This window comes from Plecotus auritus (genome assembly GCF_963455305.1).
Source record: "Plecotus auritus genome assembly, chromosome: 6".
Classification (NCBI taxonomy): Eukaryota; Metazoa; Chordata; class Mammalia; order Chiroptera; family Vespertilionidae; genus Plecotus; species Plecotus auritus.
This window is the reverse complement of record NC_137773.1, coordinates 147,314,955-147,330,828: the sequence shown is the minus strand read 5'-3', so window position 1 is coordinate 147,330,828 and position 15,874 is coordinate 147,314,955. Positions and strand designations below refer to the sequence as shown.

At 34.0% G+C, this 15,874-nt stretch overlaps 1 protein-coding gene across 6 annotated transcripts in view; it reads left to right on the top strand.

The window, feature by feature from the left end:
- Positions 1-15,874, top strand: part of ARMC8 (armadillo repeat containing 8) — a 91,979-nt gene that overhangs the window by 50,315 nt on the left and 25,790 nt on the right. For all 6 annotated transcript variants that reach the window (XM_080672037.1, XM_080672039.1, XM_080672040.1 and 3 more), the window contains 5 exons: positions 598-673; positions 770-860; positions 2,671-2,731; positions 4,716-4,916; positions 9,305-9,400. In XM_080672037.1, the coding sequence (XP_080528163.1) occupies positions 598-673; positions 770-860; positions 2,671-2,731; positions 4,716-4,916; positions 9,305-9,400 (525 nt within the window). The remainder of the gene's footprint in view (positions 1-597; positions 674-769; positions 861-2,670; positions 2,732-4,715; positions 4,917-9,304; positions 9,401-15,874) is intronic.

Here is a 15,874-nt window from a genome sequence, read left to right as displayed (position 1 = left end):
TCTTTTTTGTAATTTGGGAAGAAGAAATGTCCCACTTGAAAGGCAGTTGGTAATTGTTTTTAAGTTCTCTTTTGCCTTACCAACATTGTATTTTGTACAGTGTTCTCTTAAATTTGATTAGGGATTTGTCTAGTTAAATTTTAGTTGCTACTGTTGTTTTTGCTTTTTCATTTTTCATTAATTTTAACTTATTGCACTCCTTAGATAAACAGGTTTTATTTCTATTCCCTTGAGCCCTTCCTTTAGTACTTTGGCAGATTTAAATAGTTATTTCTTCAGAAGAGTTTAGTTTTTGAGACATTAAAATGCATATTTGTGCCCTAGCTGGTTTGGCTCAGTGGATAGAGCGTCAGCCTGTGGACTCAAGGGTCCCTGGTTCGATTCCAGTCAAGGGCACGTGCATGGGTTGTGGGCTCGATCTCCAGTAGGGGGTGTGCAGGAGGCAGCTGATCACTGATTCTCTATCATCATTGATGTTTCTATCTCTCTCTCCCTCTCCTTTCCTCTCTGAAATCAATAAAAATAATATTTTTAAAAAATGCATATTTGCAAAATTAAAATAAAAACATTGTTTTTTTTGTCCATTTATTTTTACAGGTTCGAATGCAAGCACTGAAATGCTTTTCAGTTTTAGCTTTTGAAAACCCCCAGGTATCGATGACCCTGGTAAATGGTAGGCTGGAATTTTCAGTGGAACCTACATGATTTAATTTATAAACTTTGTAGATTTAAAGAAGTTCTCAGTTCTTGTTGTTTGTTTTGTTTCTAGTTTTGGTTGATGGAGAATTGTTACCACAAATTTTTGTGAAGATGTTACAGAGGGATAAGCCTATTGAGATGCAACTCACATCAGCAAAATGGTAAAAGTCAAGACAATGTGGGAAGAAAGATAGTGTTTCTCAATATCTTAGAGTATTTTGGGACAGATTGATTAGTTCAGTTTCAATCCCAATCTTGTTTGGGGATTTTTTTAAATTTGAAAGTCATGGGGTTGTCTCACATTTTCTTAAATGGACATGGTTTTTACTCCCATTTACTCAGTAGCATGCAGAACAGGAACTCTCATATAACATCTAAGACTACCTACAGAAAATTACTTTATCACATTCCCTTCCTGTATTTCCATTGAAATAATATGGAATTAGATGAGAATTAACCATCACATATTATGCTAAATATTAAAAGTATTGAGCCAGGAAAATATAAAGATATAGAAATATGGATGAAAATTAGTTAAAGTTGATAACCAAGGCACAATTTCAGAGAATGTGGTTTCCTCATTTTAGGAAAAACAAACAAAAAATCCTCATAGAGATGTAACAATTTATAAGGTAGTTACATAAAGTTCTTATTAGCATAACTCCTGGCTCCTATAAGCTTTCAATACATGCTAATTTTGTATCAATACATTAACAGATAGGTTGAACACCTGTTGTATAGGGTTCTATGCTAAATGAATTGTTTATTTCAGTATTTAAGAAACTCTAATATTTTAATGAGAATGAGAAATTTTCAGTGATTTACTCATGAACTATGAATTGTTTATTGTTTGTTTATATTACTTGTATTTTTTTTCATTTTGTCTTAACTTCGAAACTATTTGCTGCTTTGTTGGTGAGGTAACCCTGTCATAGAACATTTAAAAAAAACAGTGGGGATAACAAGCCTTAAAATGATAACATCTATAAAGGATTCAACCCTCTAGAACAGGGGTTAGGAACCTTTTTTCTGCCAAGGGCCATTTGGATATTTATAACATAATTTGCAGGCCATACAGAATTATTATCTTAAAAATTAGCCGGCTATATTTGGTCAAACATTTAATTAACTCACCCCTAATGCCTTGGCAGGGCCAGACCAAATGATTTCTCGGGCCTTTACTAGTATACGGCCCACGGGGCAGACATTCCCCACCCCTGCTCTGTAATATAAGTATTTTACTGATCTGTTTATAGCATCCCCTAAAAGCTAGAACAGGGTTTTTTTTTCACCCAGCTTACTAAAAGAATGTAATTGAAAAGGGAAACTCATTAAAGTTTCTGAAGTGCTTAATGTTCATTACCTGCTTGGGGAGTGCAAAGTAATTTTATTCTTCTTCAAAGCCAGATATAATTGTGAAGGTAAATTGTTTTTCAATAAAACCAAATCATTGCCTAATTCTTAATGCCATTACTAATAACCTCTGATTAGTTAATTTCTTATGGACACCCATAAGCATTAGAAGGTAAATGTTTCTCCTGTGATACTTCTGCTGTTAAAGTTAGAATACCAGTTTAACTTCATTTAAACTTAAGATACTTTGTTAACTTTATATTTTATTTTTTTTCCTTTTTATTATGGAAAATTTAAAACAAAACAGAAAAGTATAAAGAACTCTAATGTGCTCAGCACCTAGCTTCAAAATGTGTCCACCTATTAGGCCATTTATTTTAAAAACAATTTTGTAAGGTTTTGGGTTTTTTTAATATCTGACTTATAACATTGGTATCAGTTAGTTTTCTTTGACTATTAAATGAACAGAACCTCAGATAAAGGAATGTCAAAGCCTCTCTCATAATAAATGAGAGTAATTGTCTTATTTTTGGCCCATAAAATATTAAAGGCAAGTAATTTTCCTTTTAACGCTTTAAAACACAAGCAAAAACTTAACTTTCTGCCATCTTATTCCAGTTTGACTTATATGTGTAGAGCTGGAGCAATTCGGACAGACGACAACTGTATTGTATTGAAGGTGAGCTAATTAATTCTCTAAAAGGCATATGAAAAGTATTCACTCATATGTGTTGAATATTGGTATTCCTATTCGTCACTATGGTATGTGTGCGTAGAATAAAATAATAGCAAACACCATGCTTTTCTTTTTGGTGGATGCCATGTAGTTTTTAAAAATTGGTTTTATATGTGTTTTGAAAGTCAAAGTGAAATAATTATTTCCTTGTCATACTTTTTTTACTTTTATGGTAATAAGGGGGATGTAGAAATTGTAAAAATATGTAAAATTCAGGTGATAGAAAATATATTTTAACCCTTGATTTTTATTGTTTGCAACAGTTTTGTAGGAAGCAGTTCACTAGCTCTGCAAATAAAAACTTTATATCACTCTCATGGCAGACAATCAGAAGACAAACTGAGAATGAATAAGTAAATAACACATGAAAACAGTCATCGTCATTGATGTCCAAATCAACTAGAAGTCAGAAAAACCCAGATAAAAGACTAGCCCTAAAAGTCCCAAGACCTGGAATCTGCTTTTAGCATTGCCTCTACTGCCTAGCTTGATAACCTTGGACACACCCCTTATTCTGCTGGCACTTCAGACTCCTAATTATGAAAATGGAGGCAATAATTCCTGCTCATTTGTCCCACAGGATTATTGTGAGAATAACAATACATTGAATGCCTTATTTGCTATAAAGAACAAAGCAAGTATAAATAAATTCATTGTCATTTTATGAATGTGAGATCTCTCGCTATCAGTGTTCAAAATCCACCCAAGGATAAAAAAAAAAAAAGATTAATGTTTGCTTTAGTCTTTGGTGAAGCAAGTCAATTAATTTAATGAGATCTGACGACCCCCTAAGAAAACAACTCTGCATAGAATGCTAAAAGCTTCCATGCAAGGACCTTGGTTTATTTTCTTAACTGCTCTCCCTTCTTTTCTTCCTCATTGGTCAACAAGGTTAATAGTATCTTTCTTGGTGTAGTAGTTGTGAGAATGAAATTCAATAATCCATGATTTTATGGTATTGATAAATGTTAGTGACTGTTCAAAAGAAAATAAGAATAAGGCTTTCCTCTTGGAAGCCTAGGGTTGTACTGAAAAGCCTGAAATCAGTAGTTAACAATAAAGTGCTAAACTGTGGTAAAGATGTATTGGGGACTTAGAAAAGAACAGCTGACTGTGGTAGTTGAGAGAGGTTTCCTATAATTGTAATATTTTTCAGTTTTTACTTCCACATTATCCTTTAACGTGGATTCACCAGCCTTAGAAATAGTAAATACATGGGATATTTTTATTGATAAATAACCAACCAAGACCAGTGCCAAGATTTTTGAAGGACCTCAGAAGTAAAATTGGACAGTTTAGACATTAGTCTTTCCAAGGAACTCTTTGGAAAACCTAGGAACTGTAATTAATGCATTTCACTTGCATTATAGGAGAACCGATGGAATCTGAGTGATGGTAATATCACTGAATCTTTAAATCTGTATCTTTTTGTTGTTGTTCCTGTAGATATTAATTCCCAAACAAAAAATAAAAGTCATCCCAACCATATTACTCACTAAGGAAAACATAGCATACTTTTTCTAAGGCAAAATCATTCCTGGTTAAACTGCTGTATGTCAATTAGGTAAATAAATACATACGTGGTGTAGAAGCATCAGACATGCTTTATTAGGGATTCTTGAAATGTCTTTTGTAAGGTTGTACCTTAAAGCTTTAGTCTTACCAATCACAAAAGCCTGAATAGAGTTTGTATCATTGTATTTTGATTGTATGATTAGAGTTTAGTGTACCAGCATAAATGATTAATATGCACTGAATTTTATTTATTTTTACATTTAAAAACTCTCTTATTCTCTGTGAGTCTTCATTGAAAATTTTATCACAAGCATGACTCCCAGTAAAAATCATTGAGTTAATTCAGTCACTATATGATCTCCAAGCTTTTGCCTTTACCAAAAAGGAAATAATTAATTTCTCTACCTTTCAGACGTTGCCATGTTTGGTTCGAATGTGCAGTAAGGAGAGATTACTAGAGGAGAGAGTTGAAGGAGCTGAGACACTCGCCTATCTCATTGAACCAGATGTTGAGCTACAGAGAATTGCGAGCATTACTGATCACCTCATTGCCATGCTTGCTGATTACTTCAAGTATCCCAGCTCTGTGAGTGCCATCACTGACATTAAAAGGGTATGTTATGTTCTCTTTTCCTTTTCAGCAGCTCTACAGAGGGGTTTCTAAAAGTTTTACTTACCATTCACCGCTTTGAACCACTTGGTAATACAGTTCAAAGCCCTTTTAAATAAAGAAATCTTTTACCTTTGGTAACATAGATGATGTTGTTTTATGAGTTTTTGAGTCCAATTTGTTTCATGTTCAGAAATTTTTTAATATGTTTTTATTGATTTTTAGAGAGAGGAAGGGAGAGCAATAGATAAAGAAACATCGATGAGGGAGAAATATCATCGATTGGCTGCCTCCTGCACACCTCCTTCTGGGATCGAGCTCACAACCTGGGCATGTGCCCTGACCGAGAATCGAACTGCCATCTGTTGGTTCATGGGTCAGTGTTCAATTACTGAGCCACACCAGCTGGGCAGAAATTTTTTATTAAGGAAATAATGAGGAAAGAAGAAAATTACATCCCTAATTCCCAACTAAAACCTCCAAATAGTGGGGTCTGGTGTCTAAGCTGGTTACTGACATTCTGTCAGTGTTATCTCATCCTATTCATGTTCCCAGAATCATCTCTATAGCATTGTTCTCGTTCTTTAGGTCAAGGTGATCTTTTGCTATGTGTAACTTAGTGGCCTTATTTTACTCTCCACTGCTGTCTTTCTCTTTTGCTACTTCTCCTAACTTTTGCCATCTTCTCTTTCCTTTTTGCTGTTTTATACTATACTTGGTCTGCTAGTGACAGCTAAAGCATCATTTAACCTCGACTGAGATCATCAATTGTGCTGACTTTTCTCAAAATATAAGTTCCTTAGGATAGGTAGATATTCCTTTGACTTTGTTTTTCTGAACCTGTTTGTCGTGTTTATTTCTCTAAGCATAGGAGATAAATATTATGTTAGAAAAAGTTTATTTAAGAAGGTCATGGTAGAAAAAACATTGCCTCCTAATTAGTAACCAGTACTGTTTCATGAATATGACTGTATTTTTTATACCAGTGGTCCCAATGGTAACTTTAAAAAAATGGTTTTCTTGACCTTTCTCATGCCCCCGAGTTCCAAAAAAAAAAAAAAAAAATTCATCTGGCAGGCATCTGTTCATTTAGCATTTGATACGGAAAATAAACTCAACTATTAAGGGTATATATTTTCTCTGTCTCAGGAAGGACCTAAAATGCTTTCATTAATATTTGTGTTAATAATGTATATTGCCCTCTGTGTATTAAAGTTATGTCTGCTCTTCCTTCAGTATGATTATTTTTCCAATGGAGGTGATGGGTTATACTGAACCATCTGCCTTGTCTGTTCTCCCTCTAGCTACTTGCTCACACTGACAGTGTCTCACTGGTACAGAGATACATGGGCAAGTCCTAGTGATGGCCTCATGAACACCCTTAGTTGACCATCCCAGCAAGGCAAATAGAACACTTTGTTGGACATGAGAGTGAGGGGACATAGTTATAAGAATGTATAACCTAAGCAGGTGCAAATCATTTAATTAGTATGTAGTTTATCTCTGCTATTAAGATTTTTCCATTTTATTTTCATTACAGTAAAAATAGAAATAATTTTTAAAAGTTATCTCAATGCCAAACTTGAATATTAGTTTGTTTTGTCATCTTTATTTAGTTTTTATTTTTTGTTAGTCCTCATCCGAGGATGTTTCCTCCATTGATTTTTTTTTTTTTTTTAGAAAGAGTGGAAAGGAGGGAGGGAAAGTGGAAAAGAGAGAGAGATCGATATGAGAGAGACACATCTATTGGATTGTTGCCTCCTGAACATGCCCGACCACGCCAGGGGTTCGCACAACCCAGGTACATGCCCTTGACCAGGAATCAAACTCGAGACCCTTCAGTGTGCAGGTCAACACTCTAACCACTGAGCACACCAGCCAGGGCAAGTCATCTTTATTTTCAATGATGGATTATCCAGTGGTTTCTGACCCCCCCCCCTCAAAAAAATTTGAAATAATTGACCATAGAGAGAAATTCTTACATGTTAACAAATGTATGATTTTCATGATGTATTATTTCAACTCAGTATTCTAATACCAGTATGTTATGACTAAAAAGTAATTAAAACTTTAAGAATAAATATTTTAGGACTTACACATCAAAGTGAGCGTTCCTCATTATATATTGGGAGATTCCTCCCATTATCCATCAGTGCTTGCTTTGATCAGAATATTTTTGGAACTACTTTTAAGAATTGCCTTCAGAAGTACCCCAAATGAGTTTCAGGGTGTTTTGTTTTATTTGTTACTCTAAAGGTTACCCAGCTGGATTTCCCCATCTTCACACATCACAATAATTGACAATTAACTTCAAACTCTCTTAGTTCATATATATATTAGTCAGGGTTTTGTAGCTCACATGCCACTTAGCTCTTTAGGAAGTTTTAAAAGAGGGTCTCTGATTATTTTTGAACAACAGCTATATCATTGCAGAAGAGAACCTTTTGAAGGCAAATCATTTGAAGAAAGTGGTAGTCACTGGATGAAGAAGTTATCTCTCTTAGTTATAAAATTATTTACATTATTGATATGCCTTATATATTTACTGGTTCATAGTCACTGAAACTGTCCTATTTTTATTATGGTGGTTTAGTGATAAATCAGGTGTATGGAAAATTGATAACTTAGAAGCCAGTTATGCATATGGAAAGGTAGAATTGTTTCATACCAGTAAGTAGTGTTTTTTTAAATAAATCTTTATTGTTCAGATTATTACAGTTGTTCCTCTTTTTCCCCCCATAGCTCCCCTCCACCCGCTTCCCACCCCACCCCCTGCCTTTACCCTCCCCCACTGTCCTCGTCAATAGGTGTATGATTTTTGTCCAGTCTCTTCCCTCACCCCCCACACCCCCTTGAGAATTGTCAGTCCACTCCCTTTCTATGTCCCTGATTTTATTATATTCACTAGTTTATTCTCTTCGTCAGATTTTTTTATTCACTTGATTTTTAGATTCACTTGTTGATAGATATGTATTTGTTGTCACTTTGTTGTTCATAATTTTTATCTTTACCTTTTTCTTCTTCTTCCTCTTCTTAAAGAATACCTTTCAGCATTTCATATAATACTGGTTTGGTGGTGATGAACTCCTTTAGCTTTTTCTTATCTGTGAAGCTCTTTATCTGATCTTCAGTTCTAAATGATAATTTTGCTGGATAGAGGGAGTAATCTTGGTTGTAGATTCTGGCTATTCATCACTTTGAATATTTCTTGCCACTCCCTTCGGGCCTGCATAGTTTCTGTTGAGAAATCAGCTGACAGTCGTAAGGGCACTCCCTTGTAGGTAACTAACTGTTTTTCTCTTGCTGCTTTCAAGATCTCTCTTTGTCTTTTGCCCTTGGCATTTTAATTATGATGTGTCTTGGTGTGGTCCTCTTTGGATTCCTTTTGTTTGAGGTTCTCTGTGCTTCCTGGACTTGTAAGTCTATTTTTTTCACCAGGTGGGGAAGTTCTCTGTCAATATTTCTTCAAATAGGTTTTCAGTATCTTGCTCTCTCTCTCTTCTTCTGGCACCCCCATAATTCTGATGTTGGTATGCTTGAAGTTGTCCCAGAGGCTCCTTACACTATCTTCATATTTTTGGATTCTTTTTTCTTTTTACTATTCCGGTTGGGTGTTTTTTGCTTCTTCGTATTTCAAATCTTTTACTTGATTCTTGCGATCCTCTAGTCTGCTGTTGGATCTCTGTATATTCTTTATTTTAGTCAATGTATGCTTAATTTCTCGGAGGTTTAATTTCAGCAAGTTCAGGTGTTTATGCCGCCATCTTGGTTCCTCCCTCTAGTTTTAATAAATGTATCAAAAAAGTTCTCTGACATAAATCTCAGATAACTGCAATAGATAAATAGTAATGATTACCGTGGTATAATGTTCATTAAAGATTTTCACAAAAGTTTTCCCTGTTTATAAAAGTATTTGAAATACTGAAATTAGGTTAGCACTACTCTTAACGTTTGGGAAACCTGCTAAAGACATTGTTGCAGTAGCACTCAAGTTATCAGCTGTGTTCTGGGGCTGGCAAGGCCTGAGTGTACCTTGTTTTGGGGGAAGGTATTTCAAAGAGCCGGTGCAAGCAAGCATTAGTGCCACTGACGCTACAATCTAGGATCACTGAATTTTTAGGGGTCAAAGGTTCACAAAGGTTTTACATATACTAGTGTCAAACATTGTGGCATTCACTTTTAAACAGAAGCAGACAGCGTGTATCCAGATAATGCTGACACAAACACACATAAGTCTCAGTCATGTGAGTAGAACCCAAAAATAATCAGGAATTCAGTGAGAGCACTCATATGTTAATAGTTGTTAAACATTTTTTTCTTCAACTCAGTTAGTTTTATTGAAAATTTAATTTGTGGACTGATTTGTAATATCTTTTTTTCCTCTCCCATAGCTTGATCATGACTTAAAACATGCTCACGAACTCCGCCAGGCTGCATTCAAGCTCTATGCCTCTCTTGGAGCAAATGATGAAGACATCCGGAAGAAGGTGAGTCTGGGAGAGGGGCGTCCCCCAGTCCTGACAGCCAGCAGGCAGGGAGTGACGCCAACCTGAAAGTCGTGGTGAAGAGCACTAACAGTGACTGTTTGAATATAATAAAGCAGAGTGACTAAAGGCATAATTGAAGAATGAATGGGACCCGGATTTGGAGGGTTGTTTGTTTGTTTTTAGAACATAGAGTGGCATGGCCGTGCTGGAATGAGAAATAACTGGTGTGCTTTTTTGTGTCATTAATATGGATTATTGTGTTGCACATTTTTGCATGTGTTCTGATAAAAATCATTTCTAGCACTGTGAAGCTTCAGACACCTTGAAAGTCCTAACACTAGAATTGTATATGTTATTTATGAAAATACTTTCCAATGCCATTGAGAAATTTAAATCTATTGTATATTGTTCTTTGATATGTGGCTTAGTTATGTTTTGATTTTTTTTGCTACTGTGCAAGTTTGATGTGAATAAAATCTTTGTGGAATGATGATTTTATGTTTAGTGAGTGGTCATGTGAATTTTCAGGTCCCAAAAAATGTATCACTGGTATAGCACCTTATGTTTTAACAGCCTAGTCCAACACTGAACTCGTGTTTTTTATGAGAATAGTTTTAAGTAGAAAATAAAGTATAGTTGTAAGCTCTGACCTGGCTTCCTCCTCAAACCAAAAAACTGGATCTACCACTCAAAAAAATATATAACCTAATCTAATAAATTTTACACAAGGCTTTTAGGAACATCAGTAAAGTAATCCCACATGTTCTGTCTTGATGAGCCATAGCAGAAAGAGCAAATTGGGCATTATTTACTGAACATGGCACTTTACTAAGCCTTTCCATCTATATTGGTATTTGTGAGGGAAATTTCAAAGTATTGGGAATTTGTCATGATTCGGAGAAGTACTTGGGCTCGAGAGAGAGAGGTATGGCATAGCCGTAGGTTTCATGAAATCAATTGAAAAGGAACCATTCTTGAATAAAATTGAAATAAGCAGTAAGATTAGATAAGTGAATAGCATTGATTTAGAATCAGTGCAAAAAAGCAACTAAGCTCATTGTTTTCCATGTACCTCAATTAAGTTCAACTAACAAGATTTTTTGACTTGAAGTATTCTTAGTAAATATCTATGAAAATCCTTCTTGACACCTCTAAGCTTTCATTTGTAAACTCTTAATTAAAGGTAAACATACTAGTGATATGGTATTTTCTATGTCTGACAAACATAATTTTTGGATGTTGATATGCTTTGTTCAGTTTAGGAAGAGGCTTTTATGGCAACTCATAGATAAAACATTTTTTAAAAATTGATATGGACTGTATAACTTATACACTTAATGATTTGTTTTTGGATGGTTATTAGGGCTCATTAGAAAGAGGAGAATGTTTTGCCCATTCTTTTAGCTCAAGAAGGTTATGCCATGGACTGAAAGGGAGATAGATAGATGGACTATAAAGGGGGGAAATAGGATGTCCATTTGTACTTCTTTGTACTTTTTTGTTAATAAACTATTGTTTTGGAATTAATGACTTAATTTGTGATATCATGTTCTAGAAATACAACATAACAGTCTGATGATCAGTCTATTAAAAGTTGTATTTATAATGTGTATAATTTCCTGGTAAGGCTAAATCCTGATAACTTCTGTAGAAAGATGACAAATAAAGAATAAGTTATCATTATTATAGCTTTTTTGTGTGGTGAAGAAAGATACTGTGATATTCTTATATAATGGGGAATATATAGAGTTTTAAGGAAGATATTTAATTTCTGGAAAAATGAAGTGTTTGAATAATTTACAGTTCATAGTAACTACTGAAGAGGGATATTGAAAAATGGAAAATATAAACTATATTGTGATAAAACCTACATGAAAATGGTTCTTAGGAGTGGAGAATTCTTATTTTCAGTGTATAAAAAATGACAATGACCCTTTTCCTTTGAATGCCTTTATTTCTGTTCCCTTTTTTTTGACATAATTATTTGGATAGATTTTTATTTACTTTTCTATGAAATATTTATTTACCTTTTACACTTATGCCTTATTAACTTCTATTATATTTATTTTTGTGAAGTGCAGTGTTAATTGTTTTATTTTTTAATGCAATATTTATGCTTGTCAAGATGGAATTTCAGTTTACTTAGTTAATGAGCGGAGATTCTTTGAAAGAAATTTCAAGGATCATAGAGCTATTTCCTCCCCCCCGCACCCCCCCCCCAAAAAAAATAAAACAAAACACAACACACACACAAGGATAAAAATATGAAATGTTCAGTTGGTCTGCCTTTTAAACTGAAAACGGGAATGCAATTCAGTAAGTACAGGGGATAACATATATTCCATTGCCCTGTTATGATCAGTTCAGGAAATGAAGCAGAATGAAGAAGAAAAAACTGAAGCTATAAGAGGTAGATAATGAGAGCTATACCCAGCTGTAAAGGAGAAAGATACAGGCCTTCTTTCTTTGTAGAATTATGTTTCTATCTTGTTGCTTCTAAAGACCTGCTGTGATTTCATTTCTTGATACCTTCTCTCTGGGCCAGACAAAATTAAGCTGAAGACTGAGATATGACCCGTAGGTCAGAGATATACCATTCCTGCTCTGGAGCAGTGTTGGTGTATTCTCATTAAGAGATATCAATATATAACAATTCCTGGAACCTAATAAGCACCCAGTAAATAAGTATTTGTTGAATAAATATAGAAATAAAAATACAGAAATCAAGCACCAAGTGACATTTCCTTCAATATGCCTGGATCTCTCTATATCCTGTGCAGAGCAAAGTTGGTATTCTAATTCCCAGCATTTCACCCATTATCACTCTGTGGCATACTTACAAATTTCCTGACTTCCTCTGGTGTCCTGTCAAGAGAGTGAAGGACTGTGAAGAGTTCTGCAGATGAGAATAGAAAACGTTACCATTGGCTGTGACATGAAAAGGGAGAAGCCTAAGAAAAGATGGACCACTGAGCTTGACAATGTGGCCTGGCCATATTCAACTTAGAATAATTCAAGAATTTGTTAGGTTAAGCAAGGGCAGAGGTAGGAATTGAGTACTCAGTGGATGAAAGGTCCAGAGCGCATTGGCAGTAACTACACAATTCGCTATAACCTCTGCCAGGGGGTAAGTCTAGTTTTTAATAATGGCCTTGATCACATATTAATGCTGACTAGGAAGCGTAAGTTCAGTTAATGGGACAGTAAAAAAGGAAGAAGTTAAGATACCTAATATTCTTTCAAGTGCTGGTATTTCCAGTCATAACCCCAGTCAGTGGTTAAGTCATGCAGGGGCAGCAGTGGCAAGCATTCCTGTAATTGTGAGGCTGATTCTTTTCTAACAAAGAATTGTTCTTATGAAGATCATTACTTGTTTGGTACCTGTTGATCATAAATTAGGCTGGAAATTTTAAAGGATTGTCTCTTTTTACTCTCTTCAAGGAACTAGTATAATTTATTAGTTAGAAAGTATAAGTTGAGGAAAATTAGAAATAGTAAGTATAAATTAACTCAAGGAAATTAATGAACTTAACAGGATGTTATTTTTATTTTTTATAAAAATAAAATATATTGCAAATCTTAAAAGAAGTACTTAGTGTAGCCTTTGCTCCTTTGAGGTATCTTACTAATGGAGACTTTCAGAAAGCTTTCCTTTTGGATTTTGACTACTTACATTTTAGCTGGACATTCCTTTTGAAGAACTAGAATGTAAGCTCCATGAGGGCAGGGATTTTTTTATGTATTGTTCATCACTGTATTCCCAGCATCTACAACACTGCCGGATGCATAGACAGCACTTAAAAAATATTTGAAGAATGAATGAATGAAAAAAATGAATGAATGGACAAATAGACAAATGAATCATATTGCAAAATTACATTATTAAGCAAATTATGTATGGGCCTTCATACATTAAGAGCATTTATAATTTTATTAGCAATTCTATTTGAAGAAATTTAAAATAGGGAAAATAAAATCTTATCATATAGGCAAGGGATTTCACTATACTTTAGCATAAAGAAAGTGCAGGAAATTCTCATTTTTCTAGAGGCAGACAATCCCAAGGACATGTCTTCTACTTACTTTGCTATAGATCAAAGAGAACATATTTTATAGCATGGTACTTGTTTAATTTTGAAATAATTTTTACCATTTTTTAGTTTTTTTCCTTTATAAATGTGTGATTTAAAAATAATGTATATTATTCACAAGTGTGAATCTGGACCCATTTTTTCCCTAGGGATAAAAGTATGATTTGGTTTATAGAAATTAGCCTGATTCAGAAACCAACCTATTCTGTAAAGTGTAAATATTGTCGGATGGGTGGGGGAGGAAGGAAAGCAGTGCAGTGAGACGAAGAGCCATAAGACGCAGCCTTACAATAAGCATTTATAATAAAACCTCAGTAAGTCAGAGAACAGGAAGGAATGGCCAGCAAGAATTTGCTAGGGGCTTAAGGAATTATTTGAAAACAATTAGAATGGACATGGTGATTTCAGTGGGGGCTATTCTTGAATCAGTTTGGAAATTAATAATTTAATGTTTTTGTCATTTTTAATGTTTTGTAACTGCCTTTCATATTTTCAAGAGTTGAAAACATGAAATCTTAACTTTTGTTTTTTACAGGGGGAGGGGTCATTCAATCACACTGGTTTTGTATTACGTGAATAAGGTAGTCAAGAATGGGGTTTTTTTTTTTCCTTTTAAATTGAACAATTTCTTTTAAACAGTATAGGCAGAAAAAAATAAAAAGTAAAAAAAAAAAAAAATACTAAAAATGAGAATTTGTCTTCTACCTTCTTTTTCCTAGCAAAGAAATTATATCTGCAGGGTCATTGTGAGGATGAAGATACAATGTATTTAAAATATTTAATATGGTGCATGTAAGTGCTCAACAAATGGAAGCATTTATTAGAATATCTTACATGATTTCATTGGAAGATTAAAAATAAATATATATATTTTAAATTGTACTAGAAACACTGAACAATGTTGGGTCATAAATAAAAAAGGTTTGCAATGAAGACAGTGACTTTATGCTATAAATTTCCAGTTCTGTTATTTATTCTTTATAGTAAAAAGAATATTTGTACTTAAGAAGTATAGAGCCTCTTTCTTTAGCTTATCTCTTATTAATTACAAGATGTCTTCTTACTCTCTTAGAATAGATTTAAATTTCTGGTTTTCAAAACTTTTTGTTTGCTTTAGCATGCCCTTCAAAGCACCAAATTAAATTTTGGGTTGTTTTTTTTTAAGTTAAGTAGAATATACAATATAAATCAATAATTGGTTGAATTCAGAGGTAATAGATATGTCAGGAAAAATATGGAGGCCAAATTTTAACTTTGGTTATCTAAGTATTACTGTCCCTGGTTGCCATAGATGTTATTTCTCCAAAGAGTCATTATTCATATGAAGCCCTGTCTTAAATATGCATGTTCAAAATTTGAACAAATGTAAATTCTTCTCTATATTTTTAAAGTTATAAGATTTTAAAGTATATTTTTAAATTTAGTTCAATTTTTTAAAATATCTTTCTGCCATCTCAGAAGCTTGCTAAGTATTTCATAAAACATTTTTATGATTTGTTATACGTTGATTTTATTACTAGTTAGTGTTCTGGGTAACAGTATAATTATACCATGAATTTATATTTTTAAATATTTTTACAAAGTGCAGTAATTCTAAATGGTAATTTAAAAGGCACAGTGTCAAAATTTTGTATGTCTCTGCCATGAAATCAGGCAGATGCAAGGAGCGATTTTTAAGCCTTAGCCTGCAAGTTGAAACAAACACCTTGAACATTTTGAAGGTTTTCAACAGTACCACAGAAGTAGCACCCTTCAGGACTCGGCTCTGTTACTGAATAACAACAAATTCATTCAGAATTCAGAATCCATGGACTTAATCTGTGGTAAAATTGTTAGTTATCGTCTTAAGGCTAATCTACCAAAGAATTGTAAATGATCTCTGCAGCATTCATTTATGATGGTAAGTATTTTTAAAGAGTTAATCATGACAAGGCCAGGTTTTGCCTCCTGCCCACGGTACTAAGACCCTTGGCCTTCTGCATACTGAAAGAAGCAAACCTGGGACTGATAAATGCTAGATACAAAACAGAGGTATTCATAAAATCAAGTAATGAATATTGATTTCAGAGTTTCATTAAGTGGAGACATAACATTGAGTATTATACTACTAATTGTAATACTGTCGTTGCATAAATCATTGGATTACAGTTCCTGTTTGTTGTTTTTTTTAAGTATGAAGTACAGGTTGGTTATTTTGTTAGCTGGTTACAAAGCATCAGATTCAGAAAAAATATATATCTTTTCTCTCACATACTTTTTGGTACAAAGTGGGTAATGAGGTGCTTTAATTACATCTTTTTCTTCATCTGGCATTTATGACATACTTCCTCCTGTGTGCCCAGGAATGAAGCAGAAGACTGGTGTGTACCTTGTAGGAGCTTAC